This window comes from Pinus tabuliformis, chromosome 8 (assembly GCF_031772625.1).
Source record: "Pinus tabuliformis cultivar Carrire ecotype Pingquan chromosome 8, CPIR1, whole genome shotgun sequence".
Lineage (NCBI taxonomy): Eukaryota > Viridiplantae > Streptophyta > Pinopsida > Pinales > Pinaceae > Pinus > Pinus tabuliformis.
The window spans coordinates 466,495,245-466,522,437 of NC_142294.1; the positions used below are offsets into that span (position 1 = coordinate 466,495,245).

A 27,193-nucleotide genomic window follows, 5' to 3' on the forward strand; every position below is an offset into this window, starting at 1 on the left:
GTTTCTGCGCTGAAACTCAGTTGCTCCATGGTGTACCTGCGTTGCAAAGCAAGTGGAACAAAGGCCACCTGCGCTAAGCGAGATGGGACAAGTGGCACATTGAGTCATTGCTCTGGAATCTTCCAAAAATGACACTTGGATCAGGTATTTCGCCTTGTGATGAGTCAGAGGCTCTGTTTCTCCAAGTGGAAGCAAGGTTCTCCAAGTGGACTCAAGAACTGAAGATCAACTAAAGATTAACTGAAGAGAGAGAGGACACAAGGCAGCTACACATCAGTTGCAAGCTGACTCATCCTTTCTCAATTCATCTATATATTGAGCTCTCTCCTATGAGCTCAGGGGGCTGGAATTTTGTGCAAAGTAATGATATGTTGTTGGTTTCACTATAGAACTATTGGGTGATTGTTTGAGAGAGGTGAAGAGGAGAAATTCTTTCTGCTGGGAGGTGTTGCTGGGTTGGAGCCTTCAATGGTTGTAATACTCTCAGAACCTTTACTTCTTCATTAATAAAAGCTATTGAGGTTCTTCTATGTGCTCTTGTTTCAATAATATATTGTGATGATTGCATGTTTGGTTTACACTAATCCATGAACCAATTATGATTGCATGCCTCTTGTAGTTTCCTTCTTTGTTATTTTGCAGGATCTCATTGTAGCTGGGCAAGCAAAAGAACAGGGAGCTAGGAGCAAGCGGCCAAAGAGAAGAGTTTGGATTCGACATTAAGCGCAAGGCAACGGTTAGTGCATTTCTCCATCCTCTTTTGCTTTCATAAAGAAGTAAACCTTAAGTAGTTTGTTTTACAGTTGTTGCTAAGGAACTATCACCCTTAGAGTGGGATAGGGTCATCCGAGTCGGATACTTTTCCCTACAACAAAGACTCAGTGAGATGAGATGGTGAAATAATGCCTCCACCTATCTTGTATTTATATGAGATGTTGAACTTGTGTGCCACACATTTAGGGACTAGTTGACCTTGACAATTTGTCAAGTAATTACAAATAAATTCATATCTCCATAAATACTTGTCGGAATGGGATGATCGTTAGATCAATCCTACACCTCTCGACGAGAGGAATCTAGGAAAAATATCCGCTGCCATAAATAAAATGACCCACATGGAGTTTGGCCCTAGTCGCAAATTTTAACATCATATCACCCATTTCCTTGACACCTAGCATTGTATCATATGCATGTTAGAATACAATGCATTACATATTGAGTTTTGCATTAGAATCTAATATCATATTACGTTCTCATGCTAGACTAGATGCATCTAGTTAAACATGCATTTTAGAGTAGATTTTGTTTCATGTTTGGTTTTATTATTTGATGAAAACATGGCTGATCAAAGTACGCCCAGGACACATGTTGCCTTTGAGTGCCTGTCTGTGATGTGCAGGTAACAAGTCTACAATCCCAAGAGATTGTTGGTGTTCTCATGACCTCCTTATTCGAGTTCATGATTCGTGCACTCTATTAAGAGCTCATGTCCTAGTTGGAGTCGGATGTTACCCACCACCAATGGGTGATCCCAAGAAAGAAATCTTCTTGTAGGTTTGTCTTCATTCCGCAGACAACAACCCCTTGCAGCTATCTGATAGCTTTGATGTGCTATCATTCTCCGCCACCTGAGCTAGCCATTATGTAACCTCGCTCATCTGTCATGATCGTATGTTTGAAGGTGGGCCATCCAATCCCAAAGGTATGATTTTCATTAGGAAATTGAGTGTTTATGCTTGTTTTTCTTAGGCACACTTGGGCATGGATTATCGGGTGACTTGAACAAAGGAAGGGCTTTGAGTGTACTCTTGTTCCCTAACCTCAATTGGGGGGATTAATCCCGAATTCTAGTCTCGTGGGATCTCCTTTATTGGTTAGTAGCTTTAGGAATGGCACTACATGGGAAACCCTGATTTTGGTTGTGTGGTCCCGCTTCCCGATACCATATATCTCACTTCCCTCCGCTCATTAAAATCCCTATTCACACTTCCCCTATCTAGGTCTGCATTTTTCCATTGGGTTCACGAGGTGTTAGCCTCCTTTTCCCGTTGTCCACACCTTGGGTTGAGCTTAGCACGATGCCCCGGATGTTGATGCAGCTAGAAAGAAAGATAAAAGCATAATACGGCCACATATAAAAGGAAATGCACCACAAAATGCAAAAGATGGTCAGGACAATAAAATTTAGCATGTGGCCAAAAGACAAGCATGAGCTCTACCCCATATCGTTATGGTCATCAACTTGGTTCCTAGGGTCCCTATGAGTGCTCATTGGATCATTAAGGAACCCATGAATGTCCCAACCCCTGGTGGGCGATGAACTGCCCTACCTTAAGGGGGTAGTCATTGTTATATCTTACACATCTTGCTCTCATCCCCTTAAGCCCCAAGCAGTGAAATAAAGAAAAATCAATCAAAGCAAAAGGCAAATGAAGAAGGGTGGAAAAACAAAGGTCGAAGTAACTCATGTACCATGATTCCTCCCTCCTACATTCATATATCCAAGGTGTGGGCTTTTCTCATCATAGTTACCTTTGTACCATGGCATGTGGCTTGGAGCCTTCCCTTTGTCCCCACTCCCCTCCATCATTATTTCACATGACATCGACCACTTGAAGGGTGTACCTTGGACCTGCCATCCCCTTAGAGGTTGTAACCACCTAATAGGATCCTTCATTAACTTCCCCTACCCAAGAAGGTAACACTGGTACATGTTCAAAGCCCCAAATTTGAAAGGGAAACCCACTATGAAGTGTCCATTTCTGTCCTTGATTAGCAAGCTTATTTACTCAATCGTGTTGATTTGGGATAGCATCAGATGTGCTCTAGCCACGAAATTTAGTGGAGAGGTTGGGGCACATGAGATCTCCAATACCCAGAAAGGGTTTGGGCAAATTCTAAACAGTTCGGGAGATATTAAAATAATTAATATTTTTAATGGAGTCCCTAAGTCTAAACTTATGGAAAATAAAATATTAATGTGTATTAATATGAAACTGTGTTAAAATAGTCCAAAAGACATGGATCAAACCAAATCTAATCTTAGCCATTGATTAGGGACTTAATCTCGGTCGTTGATATGTCAACTAGAAAAGTACAAGAGGAGGCTTGAGGGTCACTTGGAGAATACACCAGAATGATCAGTCATTCTATTCTCTAGAACGGGGTTTGCTAAAAGAGATAGAATTAGTGATCGGGAGATGCAACTGAGGGGCATTTGAGTACAGAGAGACAGAGGCAGAGATAGTGTCGAGAGAGCAGTGCAGTAGCCAAGGAGAGTGACGCAGAGCCAGCCAAGGCTCACGCAGGGCCACGCAGAGGCAGCCGGGAGCTGCGCAGAGCCTCAGAGAGGCCAGCGTTGCTGACGCAGAGGGCCAAAGGGCTAACGCAGGGCATCCCAGGGCTGACTCCGAGGTGACGCAGGGCCAACATGAGGCAGGGAGGGGTTGATTCAGTTTAGAGAGAGGCTGACGCTAGGGTTTTTGGAGCAGATTTGTGCTGAGTAGCTGCCGGAAGGATTATCCGGGGTTTCAGCCAGAAGATTTGTCAGAAACTGAGAGGTATTACTGCCAAGGAAATTCTTTGTTGGGTAGGCCAGTTTCGACACCCAAATTGTACTCTGATATTGCTTAATAAGAAAACCCTCAAATAGCTACACCAGCTTTCCCACATTGGGTTTTTCCGAGGACATTAGTCCAAAAATAATGGTGTCATATGGCGTGTTTGTTTCTGTTTCTTTAAGTTGTTGATTTGTAATATGTTGAGCATGCAGTAGTGTTTATTTTCAGTATTTACATTGTAAATAACTTGTTAAGTAAAATAACAAGTAGGTAGGAATAAATCAAATAAAGTGCATGGAGGGTTTCTAACGAAGTAAACCTAAAAACTTCAACATGGTATCAAAGGGTGATTACAGATCACAGGAGGACTAAGGACATCAACCGAGTGGAGCAATAGCAGTAGAAAACAATTGTCCTGAGGTGACAGAAGTTGTTTCTAGCAAAGTAGCAACAAGGGAAGGGTGACGCAATGACTGCGTCATCAAACGTGAGTCGAGAAGAGGCAACGCAAAGTCTAAGCCAAAGGGAGCCTCACGCAGAGCCGCACATTAGCTGGGAGGGCTGACGTAGTTGGCTAAGGAGGCTGGGTTGCTGGTGCCAGGATTGCGCAGAGCTTAGGAGCTCTCACCTTCAGGTTGTCGGGATTTAGAAGGCTGCAGGAATATTGCAGAGTGGAGCTGGTGAGGCACTGTAGTCAAAATAGTACCTGACAGAGCAAGGCCAGAGGAGTTGCTACTGAGGGTTTCTAGTCGAACAACCTGGATCCTTGGTGTGGTTGAACAAGAAGATCAAAGTAGGGGGCATCTCGACAGCGGCAGAAGGATTTCCAGGAGGGAAATCAGGACTCAAAGGGAGTCCAGAGGAGAACTTCAAGACAGGAAGTAGAGACTCAGAGGAGTCGAACAGAGAACTTCCAGACGGGAAGTACAGACTCAGAGGAGTCAAACAAAGAACTTCAAGGAGGGAAGTAGAGGAGCATCATGACATTACACGGAGTAAGAGACTAGGATAGACTGGACGGAGCGTCGAACTTTGTAGTCTGGAAGACCAAAATCTTATCCTTACTTGACAGGAATAGTGTCAAGAACTTCGCCTTGAAGGCAATAGCTATCCCAGTCGACCCCAATGATAATGACAAGTACGAGGAGGCGATGACGAGAGCCAAGAGCATTATCCTTGACCCCAATGATAATGACAAGTACGAGGAGGCGATGACGAGAGCCAAGAGCATTATCCTTGACGGGGTCAAGGATCATGTAGTACCACACATAGCCAAGACAGAAACGGCATTTGAGATGTGGGAGGCTCTCGAGAAGGTGTACCAGCATAGTTCTGTGCAGAGAAGAATGCTGCTTGAGAATCAGTTGAGGTCATATCAGATGTTGAAGGGAGAATCGATTGACACCTTCCTCGGAGGACTGAATGAGATCCGAGATCAGTTGACTGCTATAGAGGCGACACCGGATCAAGAGCTGATGGTAAGGACGACCTTGAATGTTGTCTCAGAAGACTGGGAAGTATTTGTCCAGAGTATATTGGGCAGAGGGACTCTCCCACCTTGGGACGAGATGTGGGCAGCTCTTCGCTAGGAAGAGATCAGACAACATTCGAAGACAAGTAGCAGCAGCAAGGGGATCAAAGTCAAGCACAAGGAGGAAGATGTGGCCCTAGCATCTGAGGGAAAGCAGGAGAAGCAGAAGAAGAAAGATCTCTCGAAGATCAAGTGCTTCCACTGTGGGGAGCTGGGTCATTATGCAACCCATTGTCCAAGGAAGAAGAGTATGGGAGAGTCTTCCGAGACTAAGGCAGCACCAGTGCAGGTAGAGGAGGAAGCTTTGACAAACGATGATTGTGCCACGAGTGCACACGCACCACTTGAGAAGAAGTGGGGAGACATCGAGCTATAGTCAGGCGAACTACAAGCGATAAGAGGCAGGATCCTCGAGGTACCCAGCCTCTTGGATTAGACCTTGCTACGGGAGCCCCGACGAGGAGTAGCAGGACTGGCTGATGTGGGAAGAGATGGATGCGGATGGAGCAGCAGAGAGAGCTACAGTGCAAGAGTCCCGAGATAGCAAGAGGCTAGCAAGTTGCAGCAGTGCGAGAGGCACAGGAGTGTTGGACCAGTGCCGGATGGCACAAAGAAGTGTGCAACGGTGCGAGATGCAGGGAGTTGTTGCAGCAGCGCAGAGGTCAGAGAGGGAGCACTTGTCAGCAGCAGAGGGAGCTTCAGCATCAGTGGGTGTCTCTAGCCCAACAGAGAGGTCAATTGGGAGATCAGTTACTTGCTTCTCAGTAACTGAGTTGCAGTGCAGCAGTGGGCAGCACGATGGACCATGATGAGAGGAGGTGCAGTGCTGGGAGAAAGGACCAGCAACTGCATGAATGCAGAGGGAGTTGTCGTACAGATGCAGCAGTGGCAGACGCATAACCATGGGCAACAGTACAGGATACAACAGTGCAAAGGATGGTGGGCAGTAGGCCTAACATTAGCACAGGGACTGATGCCGGATGATCAGAGTAATACTCAGTGAGGAGTATTGCTAGAGCACAGTCCTCGCTCAGAGGGAGTGTTGATTTAGGATAGCATCGGATGTGCTCTAGCCACGAAATTTGGTGGAGAGGTTGGGGCACATGAAATCTTCAATACCCAGAAAGGGTTTGGGCAGATTCTAAACAGTTCATGAGATATTAAAATAATTAATATTTTTAATGGAGTCCCTAAGTCTAAACTTAGGGAAAATAAAATATTAATGTGTATTAATATGAAACTATGTTAGAATGGTCCAAAAGACATGGATCAAGCTAGATCTAATCTTAGCCGTTGATTAGGGACTTAATCTCAACCATTGATATGTCAATAGGAAAAGTATAAGAGGAGGCTTGAGGGTCACTTGGAGAATACACCAGAGTGATCAGTCATTCTATTCTCTAGAGCAGTGTTTGCTAAGAGAAATAGAATTAGTGATCGGGAGATGCAGCTGAGGGGCATTGAGTACAAAGAGACAGAGAGGCAAAGATAGTGTCGGGAGAGCAGTGCAGTAGCCAAGGAGAGTGACGTAGAGCTATCCAGGGCTCACGCAAGGCCACGCAGAGGCAACCGGGAGATATGCAGAACCTCAGAGTGATCAGCATTGCTGACACAGAGGGCTAGAGGACTGATGTAGGGCATCCCAAGGCTGAAGCAGACCCATCTGGGGTAACGCAGGGCCAACGTGAGGCAGAGAGGGGCTGACGCAGTCCAGAGAGAGGCTGCCGCTGGGGTTTCTAGGGCAGATTTGTGCTAAGTAGCTGCCGGAAGGATTATTCGAGGTTTCAACCAGAAGATTTGTCAGAAAGTGAGAGGTATTACTCCCAAGGAAATTCTCTGTTGAGTAGGCCAGTTTCGGCACCCAAATTGTACTCTGATATTGCTTAATAAGAAAACCCTCAAATAGCTACACCAGTTTTCCCACATTGGGTTTTTCCGAGGACATTAGTCCAAAAATAATGGTGTCATATGGCATGTTTGTTTCTGTTTCTTTTAGTTGTTGATCTGTAATATGTTGAGCATGCACTAGTGTTTATTTTCAATATTTACATTGTAAATAACAAGTAGGTAGTAATAAATCAGATAAAGTGCATGGAGGATTTCTAACAAAGTAAACCTAGAAACTTCAACAAATCGCACTAATGAATCATTGTACTGGAAGGTGAGGAGACACATTGGATCTTTATACAGGATTGCAGGTGGGTTTACATCTTGGACTTTGCCTCCCTATACAAGATCCAAGCCCTCTAGAGGATCACATTGGCATTTGTAGGGTGAGCATTGAGAACCATGGGCCTCCATCCATCAAGAGCATTGATTGCCACACCATGGGTTTCTTCAGCACCACAATTTGCTTGCTCATGCCCCAATTATTCAGAGATGATGATACACTTGGACCACGTTGCCCTAGCCGACTACTCATTGCACTTGATACTTGGCAATAGTTCCAAGGCCCATGGGAGGTTATGTCTTTCCTACGAATTCATGGGAGGGCATGTGTCATGTTCCAGCCCTCATTGATAGAGCATCGATTTGATCTTTAACCACTTGGAGACCCATGAAACCTATTTCAATCCCACAAAGCCCAAATAGGGGTTTGGAGATGTTTTGCAGCATAAGGAGCGCATACCCCTCTTCATCATGATTTTTGAGGCCCTCTCTCTCATTCTTAGCACACGAGGCCTCAATGTTGCCCCTCTAGGCCTCCTCGCATGCATGATGTTAACCTTGCGTGCGCCTACGAGGGAAATTGGATTTACTTTTTGAGCTATCATAGTTGGCTTGTAACCATGGGTGGGTTACTTAGCACATTAGGCACAAAAAGGGGCTTTGTCTTTTAATTTTTGAACTCTTGTGTCTTGTATAAATAGGTGAGACATGTTCTCACCTCAACTCATCATCGCTTGGATTTTCGGCCTCCTTGAGAGAATTTGGACCTACAGTTATGGATGGTTTTTGGAGATTCTTGGATGAATTTTGATGTTTGTATAATTTCGCTATCTTTATTGGAGCTTCTATTTGGCCTATGTTGCAGGAAACGTGAGGTAGGAGGGCGTTTCCGTACAGAAACGAGTACGAAACGCTGAAACGCGTTTGGTACGGCCCTGAAACGCGTTTCAGGCCATACTGCCACGTTTCACGAAACTGAAACGTGGCCAGTACGGCCTGAAACGCGTTTCAAGGCCGTACGACCCACGTTTCAGCATTTGTGTTTTTTTAATTTTTTTATTATTATTTGTTTTCTAATCTATTCTTACGTTAGCCTAGTGACTTCTAGTTGCTTCCAGATGCCTGTCTAAAGTTATAAAAGTGAACTTTTGCCCTAGTGTTGATATGCAATTCATGGTAATGTCAAATTCTTAAAGTAAAAGTGATATTCTCCTTTATTTTTCATTTTCATCCTTTTACTTAAATTTTTAACATTACCATGAAATGACTCAGGATGTTTGAGAGTGGTTTTGCCCTCATTGGATTTCATATGGAGAAAGTAGAATTTTAGATCTCACTCAAAATCCAGCAGACTTATCTGTTTTTCAGGATTTCAGGATTGGGGGGATTGCAATGTTTCCATTGGATTTTATCATGTACTAGGGTATGGAACTTGTATTTAATCGAGAGAACAAAGCCCTCTATGCAGGGGAGACTCTCAATAATCAAGAGAATGTAGGGTACTAGGGTATAAAACTTGTATTTAGTCAAGAGCACTAAGGTCATTCGACTACGTAGGAAGAGACTCCAAATCAAGCACGAGACAAAAAATTAGAAATTTCTCGTGGCTGATTTTGGATATTTCTATTTTCATTATGTGATTATTCATGAGTAAATGTGATGTAAATTTAGATACTTATAGTTTATGCATTCACAATTGACAATTGACAATTTTATCATAATGTAATAAATTAGAATGTATCATATATGCTTTATGATTGCACATATTTCTTAAATTCCTAAAATATATATATATATTCGCGTTTCCCCGTTTCCAAAATTTGGCGAGGTCGCATTTCGTATCGCTTCCCGCTTCGGAAACTCGTACCCATTTCCCCGTTTCGTGCAACCTTGTATTTGGCATTGTTATTGATGGATATGTTCTTCATTATCTAGTATGTGCTCTTTTATGGTGAATTTTTGTTTTTGTTAATGTTTAATGCATGAAATATTATGTCACAATTATCAATGGAAATATTGTTTAAAGATTGTAACTATTGGGAAATTTTGAATGTATTATCCATAGATAATGAATGAATGAATGTTCCTAGAGGATATATTACATTTGCATCCTTCAAACTCCATTAACAAGTGTCACCAAAGTTAAATATCTAAAGGTGGCGTGTGGTTGCCTCCATTAGGGCTAGCGAAGTTGTTTCTTTAGGTCTCATTGAAGAACGAGCTGCCAAAATTAAGATTTTCCCTGACTCCATAGCCTCCCAATGGTTAGGCATTGATCTTGAATCCTTGGTGATCACTTTAAGACTAGAAACCATCTCTCTTTTCACCTATTTTCCTCGTCCCTTCAAGGATAAAGAGGCCTCTCTAGGGTTGGGTGCAAAATCTACTAGAGGAGGACGTTTTGAATTTCTTTTGGATAGAACTCTTCCTTAGTGTCTCCTTTAGTGATTCTCAAGTTTTGGTGAGTTTCCCACGGTGGAATCTATGGAAATTTGATGCCCTAGCCATCACATCAAGAGGGAACCCTAAAAGTTAATCCTTCAACTTGGGGATTCCTTTGAAGGCATTTGCTTTCATGCTCGTTGGAGTAAATCATCAATTTTTTTTTCTCTTTCTACCTTGACCTTTGATGAACTCGTACCTCGTTGGATATCTCAAACAGAGGTCTCGTGTAGCTTCCTTTCAAAGGGGTTTTTCATGGAAAGCCTTACTAGCTTCTCTAAAGCTCTCATTTTTGTTGAACCTTTCCATTGAATGAGCCACCTTCCCTCACTTCAAACCTACCAATGATACATATCTATCACAAGTTAGTTATACTAGGACTCCTTCCGTCGGTGAAAATCCAAGAAGAGTAGGGCACTTAGGTTGTGGTGATAGTGGGCCTCTATCCCATAGTGTTGTTCTGCCCTCTTTTTGCCTCTTTACAAGTCCTGCTATTTTGTGTTGCAATAGGCCCAACTACGAAAAATGCATTTACAACATACCCTGGATCTAACCCAGTTGATCAAGCCCTAGATTTGTCCTTGATCTGCTTGGCTAACTAGGATCTCCATTGTTGTACCCCCACACCTTCCCTAAACCTGGCACACCTGAGGGTCACAATCCTCACTTTAGAAACTCTCTTTCTCAATGTCTTGTTCCAGTGTATGGTGTGTTTTTTCCTCTCCATAGGACTACTTTTATAAGTTTACAATGATGTAATGTCCCTTTCTAATCAATTTCACTAAAGGGGACAAAATAGTGTATCTAACCCCAAAGGCCATAGTCATTGATAAAGGGCAGAAACCCATTATCCAATGTTTTGGGGAAACAATGAGTAAATTTGGGGTAGTTGGGGCAAAAATCACAAACTAGGGGTCACACTTATAATCCCTCACATTAGATTAAGGAAAAGAAGCCCCCATGAGGAATCTATAAATAAAGTAAAAATAGAATCATTTTATCATCATTGATTTGGATTGGAATATCTCTATTTCCTTGGAGTTGTGGCTCTGACGGTTTTAAGACCCTTTTCCCTTGATTAGTTTCGGTCAAGATGATCCCACCCTAGCTAGTTCATTTCTATTTCTCTAATTTTCAATTCTTTCATCTGGTTTTCGACATTCAAGGAGAAAAATTCGTAAGTTATTTTGCTTCTCTGACTTATGTAGCATAGAACAACGAATATTGGAAGAGCAGCAAGTCAATTATCTAATTAGGGTGATGTCCCTTCTCCAATCCTATGTGCAGCGAATCAAGAGGTTTCTCTATGGCAGAGCGAAGTCTGGACCACCCAGAGGCAATCAAGTGTGGGTTTTAACAGCCAATCCTAAAAAAGCAAAGGCTCCAGTCAGGGTTCCATCTACGGGTTCTGGTTCCTTAGGTCCATAAGGATTTATTCTGGCTCTATTTCCAAATAGTGAAATGAGACTGTGCAGTGGGGCTTTTCTGGTGGATCCTGTCTTAGTTGTAGCAGCGGAAGAATTTGTATAGCAGTGGACGAAATAAAACAAGATTTCCCATGACTAATGATAGCCGCATGAAGATTAGACAAGATTTTTTGTGAGCATAACTGCAGAAGGGTAGGAAGACCATAATTAACCTTCCTAAACTCGTGTTGAGTAATGGACGACACCCTCAGGCAATCGCAGACGAGTTAGAATACAAGTTGAACAAGGGTCAAGTCATTTAGTTGGAAGAAATTCAAGGTTGTTCAGAACAATGAGAAACCATAGCGAAAGGCAACGACAAGTTGGGGGCACTATTGAAGCAATTGAAGAAACAAGTCCAATTTGAGCAATTTCCTTAAACTACAGTTAGTCTTGTAAAGTAGGGTTCGATTACTGTTGTGAATGTATTAAAACTATCCCTATTTGTATTGCAGGAATGCCACTATTATGAAGGTTGTACAACCAAGTTTCTAGTGTAATATCCCATTAATTTGAAACTAATGTGAACTATTGATGCATTATAAATTCTATTGTTGACAACATTGTCGTGTATTCTATCTCTTCTTGAAATTGAAAGAATACTGTGAAGAATAGTAGAGTTTATCTTGTGAATTATTTTAACCCTAAGGGTCAAAAATTACATAGGAACACTATAATTGAGCTAAATCCATAACCCTAATCTCCAAAGTGATTGACGAACAAGATTAGATCTCACATCACTTGAAATCAATAGTTGAGATTAAAACATAATCACTAAAGTAAATACTTTATTTTTCCAATGTTTCTTAAGCTCAATAGCCAACATAATTAATTATGTGTTTTTCCTAAGTTAGACTTAGGTTGTGTGTTAATTTTAGATAACAATGCTATATTCTATGCTTGCAACAATTACTTCAATGTCCTTTTATTAGCGCAATAGCAATTTCCACTTTAATTTCCAATAACAATCACATTAACCATTAATTCACATTGAAAGTAAATGTAGATAGAACATGAACAATAAAATGCAGAAGACAAGCCAAGACCTTGAAAAATTGCAAATTTGTGGACTTGACTTCAAAAAAAAATCTCCTTGACCAAATTTAGTGATCTTTAGGTCAATTTTGGTCCTCTCTAAAAGAGGAATTCAATCCAATAATCATCTTCTTCAAATGAGCTTCCCAAAGTGGAATTTGGCCCTAGTTGCACATTTTAACACTCTCTCTCAACTAGGGAGAATTCCACCTGCCAATATCCATCATCATGCCATTTGAATCATCATGTACTGTCTCGACATCTCATCTCGTTTCTGTTGAAGATTGATATAGATAATAAGAAGGATCGATCGAGAATGAATCACAAGACCTTACCACTCTCCACTAACGAAAGTCAATCCACATAACCAGGGGTAGAACCCCAATCGAACTTGATTCTGAGGGATCAAGTTGTTGAACATCGTGCATCCTAGACATAGGGAGTACGACAGTACACAATGCGTCCATCTGTAGTGCTATAGTCCCTAACCACTATTCCCAACTCATTGGCCAAATGAGTGGTAATTCCCAAGAGTCCCAAACTACAAGGGTAGGATGTATGTTGGGGTATCCACAGGAGAATACTCATCCTGGTCATATGCCATAGGAGAAGCCGAAGCACTCATCACATGCATATATCATCAGCCATAAGGGAAGGTGAACCACTCACCCTATACTCTCATATATCATCATGGGGTATTACAACGGAAGGTGAACCACTCACCTTGTACACAGCGCACCTATAGGGGAAGGTGAACCACTCACCCTATGGTCGCACATAGCTCCAAGAAGTAACCCAAACCCCTAGGAGCTCCCAAAGCTCAATGTTCAACTCAAGCGGGACCATCATGGGAGGGTCCTTCCACGACTCCAAGTCTCTCTCGAAAGGCTAAGAACTTGACCTTCCCCAAGGGCTTCGTGAGGATGTCAGCAACCTGTTTATTAGTCCTAATGTGATGGAGTTGTATTGCTCCCCATTGTACCATATCTCGTATAAAGTGGTACCTAATATCAATATGCTTAGAGCAGTCGTGGAGCACGAGATTCTCTAAAAGGTGAATCCCACTTTGATTGTCACAATAGATAACGGTGGTATCCAGCACATGCTCAAATAGCTCACTGAAGAGCTTCCTCAACCAAATAGCTTCACAACAGGCCATACTAGCTACAATATATTTGGCCTCGGCAATGCTTAGAGCAACCGATTTTGCTTCCTACTCATCCAAGAAATTGAAGCAGATCCCAAAGAGAAGCAACGCCCTGATGTGCTCTCTCTATCCACCACACTACCAGCCCAATCAGCATCAGAATATCCATGTAGCCTCAAATTCCTGGCAATGTATCTTAGATCATAGTTGATAGTGCCATAAAGATATCTTAAGAGATTCCTTGCAGCAACCCAATGTAAGTGATGAGGCTCAACCATAAATTGACTCAAAGTATTTACAACGAAGCATATGTCTGGTCAGGAGTTTACCAAGAACATCAAGGCTCCCACAAGTTGTTTATATTTAGAAGGATTTGCTAGTTCGGGACTAGCAACACTTCCACATAGCTTCTTGAAGTTGAGTTCAATCACAGTAGACACAGACTTGCATTCTACCATCCCACACCTTTCTAACAGCTTCACAACGTATTTTCCTTGAGAAAGGAAAATCTCGCCTAGCTTTTGCCAAACCTCCAAGCCTAGGAAGTAATGCATCAGTCCTAGGTCTATCTCGAATTCGGAAAGTCAACTCCCTCTTACATTGATAAATGAGAGGGTCTACACCAGTGGTTGTTCCAAGTATCTTGTACTTCAAACCCCTGTGGTTGTTCCAAGTATACTTCCTCCTTGAGTTGAGCCATGCAAGAAGGCAATCTTGACGTCCATTTGATGTAGGCTCCATCCTTGATTGATAGTAAGAGAAATTATAGATCGGATAGTGGTATATCCAGCAACCGGGGCATATATTTCGTCATAGTCCACTCCTTCCTTTTGAGAGAAACCTCGAGCTACGAACCTTGCCTTATACTTTTTAGCACTTCCATTAGCTCCATGTTTTATCTTGTAGATCCATTTAAAAGTGACCACAGACTTGTCCTTGGGTCTAGGCACCAATTCCCAGACATCATTTCATGATTGATTCATATTCCTCATTCATCGCATCTTTCCATACTTGGTTCTTTATGACTTCTTCAAATGTGCAAGGTTTAGCTTGAATAATAGTACTCATCGCAGCAAAGTACTCTTTATATCTGTTCAGCTTCTTACTTTCATGAAATGTCCCTCTTGGAGCGGTATGCTTTTCAGCATCTTGAAGTGTATCCTTGAGCCATAGAGGTCTTTCCCTTGAAGTAGAGGGATCACCAGGAGGTGGATAAAGAGGATCCATCAGGCCATCAACATCGGGCATAAGCTCATCCATCGATGGTTCTTCGTATTTTTCGACAACATCATCATTGTTCTTTCTTGAGATAGCGAGATCTCTGGCTTTTCTGAGGGCAGTGTCTTCATCAAAGGTAACATCTCTACTTACTTCCACATCTCTTTGACCAAGTACATAAATTTTGTATGCCTTTGAATTTTCACTGTAACCAATGAATATACCTTTCTTCTCGGAAGCTTCCAACTTATTCCTTCTCTTTAGGCACATGAAAATACACAGGACAACCAAAGATTCTATAATGAGAAACATCAGGTTTTTTACGAGAGAAGACTTCTTCGAGTGTCTTGAAATCCAAAGCTTGATGAGGGTTTCTATTTTGAACATATATGGCAGTGTTGGCAACATCTCCCCATAAGAATTTCGGTAGACCTTGATCATAGATCATGGCACAGGTGGCTTCCATAATCGTTTGATTCTTTCTTTCAACAACACCATTTTGCTCAGGAGTGTATGGAACAATTGTCACTTCTTAATGCCAGCCTCTCTACAAAAGTCATTGAATTCATTTGATTCATATTCGGTTCCATTTTCAATCCTCAACGTCTTGATCTGCTTCCCTGTTTGATTCTCCACCAATGCTCTGAAAGAATGAAACGATTTGAACACTTCGTCGTTCTTCAAGAAATAAATCCATGTTTTGCAGGAAAAGTCAACCACAAAAATTGCATAATATGTGTATCCTCCTAAAGAGGTTACGGGCAAGGCACCAGACATGTCAGAATGGACCAATTGAATAATATCAATTGTTTTTTTTCCACTAGAAGGGAATGGTCCCTCTGTATGTTTCCCAGTTGCACATTCCTGCCAGACTCCTTCATGGTTAATGTTAAACTCGAGCATCCCTGTGACCATCTTCCTTACCCCAGGCAAGGCTTTATAATGTAAGTGGGCAAATCTCTAGTGCCAAAGTTCCAAAAGGACTTCAACAAACTTGATAGATACAATCAACCCTAAATCCAAGAGTAAAAGCATCTTTAGGGTTTCTATGCCAAATACGTACCTTTCCATCAATGAATGTTACCTTGAATCCTTTATCTTCCATCGCAGAAATAAACAGCAAGTTCTTCTTCAAACCGGGCACATACAACACTTTCTGTAGATGTATGGTTTGACCATAATTCAAGTGAAGAGTGACAGTTCCTATCCCTTTCACGGAGTAGGTGGCATTATCTCCAAGTATAATCTTTAGATTAGTTTTCCTCTCAACTAAATTTGAGAGAGCCTCCTTGTAGCCATTGAAATGCCTTGAGGCTCCACTATAAATTAACCAATGATCCAAAGTATCTAGAGGAGAGGCAGTAGATAGAACTCATCTTGTTTTTCTACAACATTACTTTCATCATACCTGACATTTTGTGTCCTCTTGGGAGGTCGTCTATTTCCTTCTTGAGCAGCGGGAGCATTCCTTTTTCTTTTGTTGTTATACCTGTTGTTCCTTTGATTGTTATTGCTTTTGAAATTGTTGTTGTTGTTATTGTCATCCCTTGGATGATGTTTCTTGTGAGGACACTGTCTAGCATAGTGGCCGAACCTGTTGCGATTGCAGCATCTTCCTTTGCCTCTTCCTTTGAATCCCTTCTTATATCCTTGAACCCGTCTCCTTGGACCAGCACCATTCTTCTTCTTTCCATGTGCAGAGAAAGTTGTCAGTTCATTTCCATTGTTGGATTTATCTCTCTCCATCATTCTTGTCTCCTCTTGAGTGCACCTAGCCAATAACTCATCAAAACCAGGTATCCGGTCATTGTTGAGAATGGTAGTGACAAATATATCCCATGATCTTGAAAGACCTCCAAGAGCAATGAGAGTGAACTCCCTATCAGCAATAACTTCGCCAATAGACAGAAGGTCATTCTTGATTTAACTTATTTTCATGATGGAGGATTGGATAGACTCCCCTTTATCCATCTTGATATCCTTCAACTTGTTCTTGAGAAAGAGAACTTGACTTGCACTGTTCACTTTGAACATCCCAAACAACTTATCATAAATTTCCTTAGAAGTTCCTAAATCAGAAATATAGGCAACCAAATGCTTTCAAATGGAGTCAGTCAAAATTTTCTTAGCTTTGACCTCATCTTTTCTATACTTTGTTTTACCAACAGCAGGTGCATTTGAAGGAGGCCCCACCACTTTTCCTTGCACATAGTCCAATACTTCATGCTCTTCCAAAGTCAAGTCCAAAGTCATCTTCCATGCATGATAGTCAGACTTGTCATTGAGCTTGTCCTCAGTCTTGAAGTAAGATGTAGAGGCCATGGAGACTTGTCAAATATTCTTTGTCCAACAGATATCTTAGTGATTGCTTTTCTCTCTCTTGCTTGGGCTTGTCCTCACCTGGGCTCTGATACCATGTTAATTTTAGATAACAATGGTATGTTCTATGCTTGCAACAATTACTTCAATGTCATTTTATTAGCCCAATAACAATTTCCACTTTAATTGCCAATAGCAATCACATTAACCATTAATTCACATTGACAGTAATTGTAGATAGAACATGAACAATAAAATGCAGAAGACGAGAACACAAGAATTTGGCTCATGCCAGGGAAAAACCCCAAGATGGGGAAAACCAATTTGATAATCCAAAACCACTGTCCACATGCCAAACAAACAGTGCAACTAAATCTGCAATTTCTGCACTCTCTCAACAGCAGTCAAACTGCCCTAACCAGTGGTCAACAGTGGTCAACGCAGCAGCAAAACAGTCCCTCTTGAGCTCGGTTAAAGTCAAAGTAGCTCGCCCTTCTGTGCCAGAATACGCGGCCTGCCCAAACAGAGATTCTCCCACAAAAATTGCAGTCAAAACAGGTCAAATAAGCCTCCGTCAATGCTGGTCAAATCTGGCTGAAACAGAAAGTCAACTCAGTCAAATTGACCTCCAAAAGCTCGCATGAGTAAGATGAAACAGGCTGCCTGTGATTTGTATGACCCAATCAGATGAGGAGAGAGAAGAATGATGTGATGAATGTGCCAAATGAGGTTGGAGGTCTCTTCTATTTATATGCATTGGAGGAGGGTCAATTTGTCCAACTTGACCCCAAGCCGACCTTGACAAATTGCACATGTGTGGGCTTGACTTCAAAAACATATTTCTCCTTGGCCAAATTTAGTGATCTTTAGGTCAATTTTGGTCCTATCGAAAAGAGGATTTCAATCCAATAATCATTTTCTTCAAATCAGCTGCCCAAAGTGAAATTTGGCCCTAGCTGCACATTTTAACACTAAGTTACAATAGCAACTTACCCAATACTTGAACAAGTGTCCCAAGCAGACTTTGGGCGATTTCTGCACACTTGGACAATTAGGCCTCTGCAGAAGTACCTGCCCGAGCTACAAATATCAAGTTTCAACAAGCCCCTAGTGTAGTCAGTGCGGGTGCCTTGTAAGCTCTAGGTGTATGCATGGCTAGTGATCTATTAAGTCCTTCCTACCAAGACTTCATTGTCTAAAACCACCCTCTCTAATGGTATGTTTCCATTCTTGCCTCCAATCAGAAGCAATTAAGCATTTATTTTGGGACTGTTCTTTTTTCAGGTCCTATAGGGATTATATATAGTCAGAACAGGCAACAAATCTTCAAGGGAGTTTCCACTGGTGTACAGATTTCTTTGGTGACACCAAGTTCTTAGTCCACCCTTCCCTCAGTAGTAGTTTGAGACTCATGGCTCTGTTTCCTGTTTGAAACTTCAACGCAAATATGTTAGCTCTTTGGTTGCCTTTTGTCTTAATCGAAGAGTGGAAGTATGCATGCAGTTTTTGGCAAAAGGTTTTTTGTTGATCAAGAACGCCAAAATGTTAGAGCCTGCTGCCTATTCAGATGTTATTTCCATTCTTATAGCTTTAAGGAAGAGATGTAAATACTAAATACCATTATATATACTCTTCTGCTTTCTATTTTTTCTCAATGTACATATATTTATGTAATAGTATTTTACCAAAATAAAAAACAAATGCAATGGAATGGACAAATTATTTAGACAACACTCTCTTATATCATTTGAAACTAATGTAAGAGTAACCACACAATTTGATATTAATAGATGTAACAAATTCATAAGAAAAAGATTCCATTTATTTAATAAACTTTTATCCACGTGTGCCTCAATCTACACCTAGATAGAGGAAGTTACAATACACATGATTTTGGAAATACATAAATGTCACACTGCAAGGACTTCAAATATGAAAAATGCCTTTGCAGTCCATCGGATAATATTGTCAATTCTTCTTACCAAACACATAGTAGAAGTCATCCGCAACTACATCCTTTGCCAAGTTCTTGATATATAAAACAGGAGTTGGATTCCCAGGAGTATAATTCTGCATAATATAATCAGCATAATCAGCATTATGTCTATCTTCAGTTGTATGTATCTAAGATTGAGTTAACCAATTTTACGATATGGACATTATTGCTTGAGTTACATGAAATGCTTTTGTAATGAAGAATTTCTATCTATAGGAGTGTGCATGAAACACATTCTAATTATACGTAGTGTTTCAACTTGAACAATACCTTGCTTAAAAAAGAATTTCCATTTATCTGAAAACATACTCTGTTATTTTGCAGTTGAAAAAGAATACTCTGTTATCTTAATGTTATTCCACAGACACACACTTCAGTTCAGAAAAAGAATTGCCATCATGAAGAGAGTCTACTCTATTCCTTCAACATATCTACATAGAGACTATGTTGCCAGGAAACGTGGGTTCGGGGACGGGGATGGGGACGGATACGTCACTTTTTGAAACAGGGTGCGTGGGTCTGTCAGGGGTATATTATAGTTTATATATATTATATTCTATAAATTATAATATATATGAATTTGTATATTTTCCAACTTTAAACAAGAAAAATAAAATAATTATGATTTAAACTTTAAAGATTTAAACATGCACATCATTGAACATTCAACATTCACATTGAAATTTCAAAATTTCTAGTTTGATATTGTAAAATTCCCAACTAGGAAATATCCCAAAATGTCAATGAATTTTCTGAGTTTAGTATATTTTTTGTGTGTTATTTCGTCAAACACTTCAATGGCATGCCGCTGTAGGTGTAAATTTTTGCTTGTTCAATTTATACATCAGCATATTGGCATAAGAAGGTATAATCAGATTGCAACCAGCAGCTAGAATGACACCTTATGCTCAGAAATAACACAGATTGCTGATATAAATCCCACCTTGGAAACCTCCCAGATATACCCTGTAAATTTCTGAATTTTTGTAGTTTACTTCAGTGAATACTTTCGTCAAATAGTTGGTCTACTAACTGCTGTAGATGCCTTCCTAGGTTCTTATTACATAATACCACAGGAAACTGAAGTAGATGCTAATGAAATTGCTTCAGAATATCATATTTACATTTATATTGAACTCAACCAGTATCAATGACACTAATGTTCACACTGACAGTCAGTAACTACTCTCTCATTGAAATATAACTTCAGGAATTACACAGAAATCTTTATACACCCATATTCATTTCAGGTACTTAGTAATTTGTGCACATTAAAACACAGTGGAGAGGGGAACCTGGCATATACACCCTCAAATAAATCTGCAATATCATGTCTGCTCCAGCATTAATTTATAGTGGCCGAACAAGCTACAGCAATTAGCAGCGTTCATTATTTCAACAGCATCCTACATAAAGATTGACCCTGAGATAGTATGCAATCCCACAGTGAAGCTACAGCAACAATAAAGATGGAAAATGCCCTTCGACCTCCTCAAAACAGCTTCCAGAACTCGTGGTCATACACAGCAGCAGAGTACAGCCTCCTAAGAATTCGTTTCATGGCCGATTATGAAGTATGACCTCCTTGTACAGTGCTTCATCCCTTACAGCCCATACGCTCAAGACATTGAGTAACACGCAGCCCAGGAGGAAGGGAAACTCGACCACAGTGAAAGATACTCCTAACCATGACTAAATATTAGAGCTGCCTCTCAAAAGGAGAGCTTGAACCACCAGCATCTTCAGATATTCTCCACGCAGTGAGCAGCACCTTAAAAAAACAAACTCGACCTCTGCTTGGCTAAGGAGCTCGATTTTCAAGGCTCAGATTTGAGCTTGTGTGCTCAGACTTTCATGAAGTTCTTCTACCTGCCAAAACAATATAGAAATACCACCTAAGCTCCTAAAATTAACTGATAGAACTTGGATACCTCAGTTTTCTTGCAAATCTCATTCTCCATTGAAGCTCTACAGTGAAATCTGAGTGACTTCACTCTCAGACTAGGGGGTATCGTTGCAACACCGAAGTCTGCTATGGCAGCTAGGGCTCCATGTTGATTTGGGGTAGCATCGGATGTGCTCTAGCCACGAAAATTGTTGGAGAGGCTAAAGCAAATAAAATCTCCAAGACCCAGAAATGCTTTGGGCAGAATCTAACCAATTTGGGAGATATTAAAATAATTAATATTTTTAATGGAGTTCCTAAGTCTAAACTTAGGAAAAATAAAATATTAATGTGAATTAATATAAAATTGGGTTAGAATTGTCCAAAAGTCATGGATCAAGCCAAATCTAATCTTAGCCGTTGATTAGAGATTTAATCTCGGCCGTTGATGGACCAACGAGAAATGTATAAGAGGAGGCTTGAGGGTCAGTTGGAGAACACACCGAAAAAGATCAAGAACTCGATTTTCTGAAGTAGGATTTGCTGAGGAAATTGAGTGAAGTGATCTGAGTTGCAACTAAGGGGCAGTGAATACATAGCAGAGAGGCAGAGTTAGTACTGGGGAGATCAGCGCAAAAACCGAGAGAGGTTGACACAGAGCCAGCTAGAGGCCACGCAGAGGCAGCCAGGAGCTGCGCAGAGCCAGAGACGGCCAGCATATGAGACGCAGAAGCTGACGCAGAGCCCCAAGAGGATGACGTTGGGCTAGATAAGCTGAAGCAGAGCACCAAGAGGCTGACGTTGTGCCAAATAGGCTAACGCAGAGCCCCAAGAGGCTGACGCTGGGCCAGATAGGCTGACGCTGGGCCAGATAGGCTGAAGCTGGGCTCGAGAGGCTGACGCTGGGCTAGATAGGCTGAAGCTGGGCTCAAGAGGCTGACGCAGGCCTTAGAGGCAGCACTGAGAGATTTTCGTGGGACAGATTAGAGCTGGAGAGCTGGATAGTGTGACGCAGTCCCTATTAGAGTGATGCAGAGCAGCAGAAGCTACATTGTTGCTATGGGATCGTTCATCCGGTGATTTAGTCGGAATATCTGTCTCCAACTGAGAGGTACTATTGCCGAGGGCATTCTCTGTTGGGTGAGCGATTTCTGGCACCCAAGTTGTATTCTGAAACTGCACAATAATAAAACCATCTGAATCAATGTTGCACTAATCGTTATTGGGATAATATCGGCGCTCGAAAAAAATCGGAAAAAATCATTTGGTGCAAAAATATTCATTTTTTTTCAATTTTTTTAATATCTAAACCATCTACAACATAAAATAAATACATTGACACATAAATATGATAAAATAACTAATATATAAGATGTTTAATATCATTTCTAGTGCTAAAATCACACATAACAGTGAATCATGTCCTGAATAGTAAGTCCTGACTCCTGAGTCCCAACTCAACCTTAAAATATCAACAAAAAATATAATAATGTATCTCATATCATGAGTCATAATGTCATATACAATTAAATGAACCAAATAACTAAAGTCTAATACTATTGATTTCCTTTGCCCCTCTAGATGTAGATGTCGGTGGAGTTGGCAGGCCGCAGTAGACTATGGAGTCTGTTGTGCTCTAGAAGCTGAAGAACTAGGAGCTACAGGAGGTAGACCACGTCCTCTACTTGTGACAGGGGTACCTTGGGTCACCTCCTCCTGCACAAATATATATATATATATATATATATTCCCACGATTCTTTCCCAAACAATCGCGATTTTTTCAAAAAATCGCGATGTTTTCGAAAAAATCGCCTATAAAAAAAAAGTCTGAGTACTACTCGCGATTTTATCTTTTGCTGAAAAAATCGCAAAAAAACAATAATATCGCCATTTTAACAACACTGCTTTGAATCGCTGCATCGGTTTTCCAGCATTGGGTCTTTTCGGGGACATTAGTCCAAAACAACGGTGTCACTTGTGTGCTTGTTTCTTTCAGTTGATAAATTGTATGTGTTGATACTGTACTTGTATTTATTTTCAATATTTACATGGTAAATAACTTGTTAAGTAACTGAACAAGTAGGAAGAAATAAACCAGATAGTACAAGAAGAATTTCTAATGGATAGACTTAGAAATTCCAACATGGTATCGAAACATGGTTGCAGATCACAGAATAATTGAAGGCATCAGGCGAGCAGAGCAGCAGCAGCAGAAACAGTTGTCCCAAGTGACAAAAGTTGTTCCTAGCAAAAAGCAGCAAGTAAGGGGTGACGCAGAAAGCTTTCGTCATCAGTTCAAGTCGGGAGAAGGATCAGCGCTGAGGCAAAGAGGAGCAGACCTGACCTGTGCAGTGCCCGATCATCTTTCTCGATCAGGAAGGACCAACTCTGTGGCCAAGAGGTGCGGATTTTGCCGGTGTCGAGATTGCGCAGAGCCTAGAGGCTCTAACCTTCAAATTGCTGGGGCATAGGAGGTTGTGGGTAAGTTGCGGAGAGACGCTGGTGGGGTATTATGGTCAGAACAGTACCTAACAGGCAAGACCAAGGAGGAGGGAGTTGTTGTTGCGGATTTCTAGCCAAGAAATCTGGATCAATGATGCAACTGCACAAACAATCAAAGTGGGGCATCTCGACATTGGCAGAGGGATTTCCAGAAGGGAAATCGAGGCTCAAAGGGAGTCAAACCGAGAACTTTCAAACGAGAAGTTGAGAGACTCAGCAGGAGTCGATCAGAAGACTTCCAGGAGGGAAGTAGAGAGACTCGAAAGAGAAGCAGTGAAATGGCAGTGAATGGGCTAATAGATCAAGATAGACTGGACGGAGCTTCGAACTTCGTAGTCTAGAAGGCCAGGATCTTGTCCACTCTAGACAGGCATCGCATTAAACACTTCGCCTTGAAAACGATAGCAATCCCAGTTGACCCAGCTGAAAATGAAAAGTACGAGGAGGCAATGGCCAGGGCTAAGTGCATCATTCTTGACGGGGTCAAGGATCATGTGGTACCACATATTGCCGAGAAGGGCACGTCAAATGAGATGTGGGATGCCCTGAAGAAGTTGTATCAACATACTTCCGTGCAGAGGAAGATGCTTCTAGAAAATCAGTTGCGGTCATACTAAATGCGAAGGGGAGAGCTGATAGTGTTGATTTGTGGTAGCATCGGATGTGCTCTAGCCACGAAATTTGGTGGGAAGGTTGGGGCACATGAGATCTCCAATACCCAAAAAGGGTTTGGGAAGATTCTAAACAGTTCAGGAGATATTAAAATAATTAATATTTTTAATGGAGTCCCTAAGTCTAAACTTAGGGAAATTAAAATATTAATGTGGATTAACATAAAACTGTGTTAAAATGGTCCAAAATACATGGATCAAGCCAGATCTAATCCTAGCCATTAATTAGGGACTTAATCTCGATCGTTGATATATCAACGAGAAAAGTATAAGAGAGGCTTGAGGGTCACTTGGAGAGTACACCAAAGTGATCAGTCATTCTATTCTCTAGAGCGGGGTTTGCTAAGAGATAGAATCAGTGATCAGAGTTCCAGCTGAGGGGCATTGAGTTCAGAGAGACAGAGAGGCAGATATAGTGTCGGGAGAGCAGTGCAGGAGCTAGAGAGAGTGACAAAGTAGCAGCCAGGGCCACGCAGAGGCAGCTGGGAGCTGCGCAGTGCTTTAGAGAGGCCAACGTTGCTGACACAGAGGGCCAGAAAGTTGATGCAGGGCCTCCTGAGGCTGACACAGACCCATTCAGGGTGACACAAGGCCAGCGCTGAGCAGAGAGAGGCTGACGTAGTGCAGAAAGGGAGACACTAGGGTTTCTGGGGCAAATTGGCACTGAGGAGCTGCCGGAAGGTTTACCAGGGGTTTCAGTCGAGACATTTGTCTCAAACTGAGAGGTATTACTACCAAGGAAATTCTTTGTTGGGTAAGCTGGATTTGGCACCCAGATTGTACTCTGAAATTGCGTAATATGAAAACCCTCAAATAGTTGCACCGGTTTTTTTCCCACATTGGGTTTTTCCGAGGACATTGGTCCAAAAATAACGATGTCATTTGGTGTGATTGTTTTTCTTTCCTTCAGTTGTTGATCTGTAATATGTTGAGCATGCACTAGTGTTTATTTTCATTATTTACATTGTAAATAACTTGTTACGTAACGGAACAAGTAGGTAGGAATAAATCAGATAAAGTGCATGAAGGGTTTCTAACTGGTAGACTTAGAAACTTCAACAGATAGATATCTTCCTCGGGGTATTGACAAAGATCTGGGACCAGTTGACTTCCATATGGGCCACGTCGAATGAAAAGATGTTGGTGAGGACTGCACTGAATGCAGTCTTAGAGGACTGGGAGGTATTTTTCTAGAGCTTACTGGCCAGGACGAACCTTCCGGATTGGGAGCAACTGTGGGCGGCTCCTTGTCAAGAAGAGATCAGACGGCTAACCAAAGCAGGGAGTAGTGGCAAGGGGGTCAGAATCAAGAAGGAGGAAGAGGTGGATGATGCCCTAGCATCTACAAGAAAGCAAGAGAAAAGGAAGAAGAAGGACCTCTCCAAGGTCAATGCTTCCACTGTGGGGAATTGGGTCACTATGCGAACCAGTGTCCGAGGAAGAAGAGCAAGGGAGAGGCTTCTGAGACAAAGGCAACAACAGCAAGGGTGGAGAAAGAAGTGGAAACAGATGACGACTGTGCCATGAATGCTCATCCGCCACTTGAGAGAAAGTGGGGAGACATCGAGCTGTAGTCAGACGAACTACAGGCGATGAGGATCAGGATCCTTGAGGTACCTATTGACCACTACGTGTCAACTACCCATAACAGTACACCCGCTTTTTCACTAAAGGGATAGCACCTGATTGACGTGCCCGTGCCGTTCAACTATCATCATCAGCCTAATCATGTTATATTGTAAACCCTTTCTGCATGTGTAAATTGTAAATAATCTTAGCAGATTCGTGTCGTGTATGTAATTGCCTAGGTAAACCTAATTTTTTGATGACGATCTACATTCCGGAAGGTTTTTTGTCTCACCGATCATGATCGGTAGAGTTTTCCTTCAGCCTTACCCCAAAGCCGGAATGGATTTTGTCATTAGAATCTTAGGGGAGTCCTAGTGTGTTAGATCGAGTCTATGTAAAAGTGATTTGGGAATAATCCTAACTATTTGGTTAGGTTATTTTATTACAAATTGCTTGATCTGCTAGATTATATTTGTGTCGCAGAACTGGGTAGTCTATGAGGGTCTTGGTCAAATGGGTTTTCCCCCTTGAGATGTAACAATGTAAAAATCATGATGTAAAATGTCTTGAGGGTTAGAAAATAATTCATCCCCTCGTAAGTCCTAGGTCCTAAGTACTTTTAAATTTTCCAAAGGCTAAATTCGAGGGTCCTTTAAAAAATTAAATCTTAACTGGTCCAAGGACTAAGGTTAGTTGATTATTTTTGTTAAATTTTATTTTAGGTCCCTGGGTTAAGTCAAAGTCAAAGTTTTGAGGAAATAAATGAAAATTTTTAATTTTTTAATATATTAAAATGCATTTAATTTAAAAATGTGAAATTTCCTCAATATTTAAAATTTCAACGAATGAGATTAAAAGAAATATTGATCTTCATCGACGGTCAAGATCACTTTGACAAGGATCACTCGAACTAGCCATTGGGAATTTTTTCTTTAAATAGGAGGTCAGTTTTCAATTGAGGTCATTCGATCTTGGAATCGTGTACTAAGCGAAAAAGCTCTCTCTTGTAATCTTTTTTATGAGCAATAAAGAAAGACTTTGGAGTTAACTTCTGTTGGTGTTACTCTTCATGGAAATGTTGTAAGATGTATTATTTTCATGCATATATTTCTTTTTGGCCATTGATGTAGCTTTCTGAAGAGCGATTTGAGTATAGGTATCTTGCTCAGTCGCTGGGGTTTTAATAGTAATTCAAGTTTTGAATATAATAGCAGGTATCTCTATTAGATCTGGATTTTATTATTGTTCTCTCGCTCTATGTTGACGGTTGAATTGAGATTTGCAGGAAAATCCTTGATTATTAGATCATCGGGTGTTCGGGGAAGTTCTAGGCTGAACCGGCCAGCTCCCGATCCACGTTTTCTGAAGAGTCCAATTTGATTTTGATCCCGAGCTTATCATAAGATATTTTTATGGGTGATACATGAAGGGTTTCAAGCTTAGTACCTCCTCTAAAAATCCAAAAAAAAAATAATTTTTCTATGTTGAATCGTTAGATCTGGCTATTGAGAGCCACAAATCATCAGATCTGAGAGCGGAGTTGGACTCATACTCCCTAGATCTGATAGATCTGCCACTTTTGTACAGAGATTTGTAATTTCTTTTTTTTTCTAACTTAGGGTTTCTGGGTTTTCATTTACTTTTGCATATTCGGGTTCTGGCTGTTTATGTTTTCAGGTAC

The 27,193-nt window shown here is 41.2% G+C and overlaps 1 protein-coding gene across 1 annotated transcript in view; it reads right to left on the minus strand.

Moving 5' to 3' along the window:
• The window catches only part of LOC149236065 (U11/U12 small nuclear ribonucleoprotein 65 kDa protein-like), a 156,904-nt gene that overhangs the window by 95,156 nt on the left and 34,555 nt on the right, over window positions 1–27,193 (minus strand). Inside the window, exon 5 of the mRNA XM_089368761.1 lies at window positions 18,870–18,957. Within this exon, the coding sequence (XP_089224887.1) occupies window positions 18,870–18,957 (88 nt within the window). The remainder of the gene's footprint in view (window positions 1–18,869; window positions 18,958–27,193) is intronic.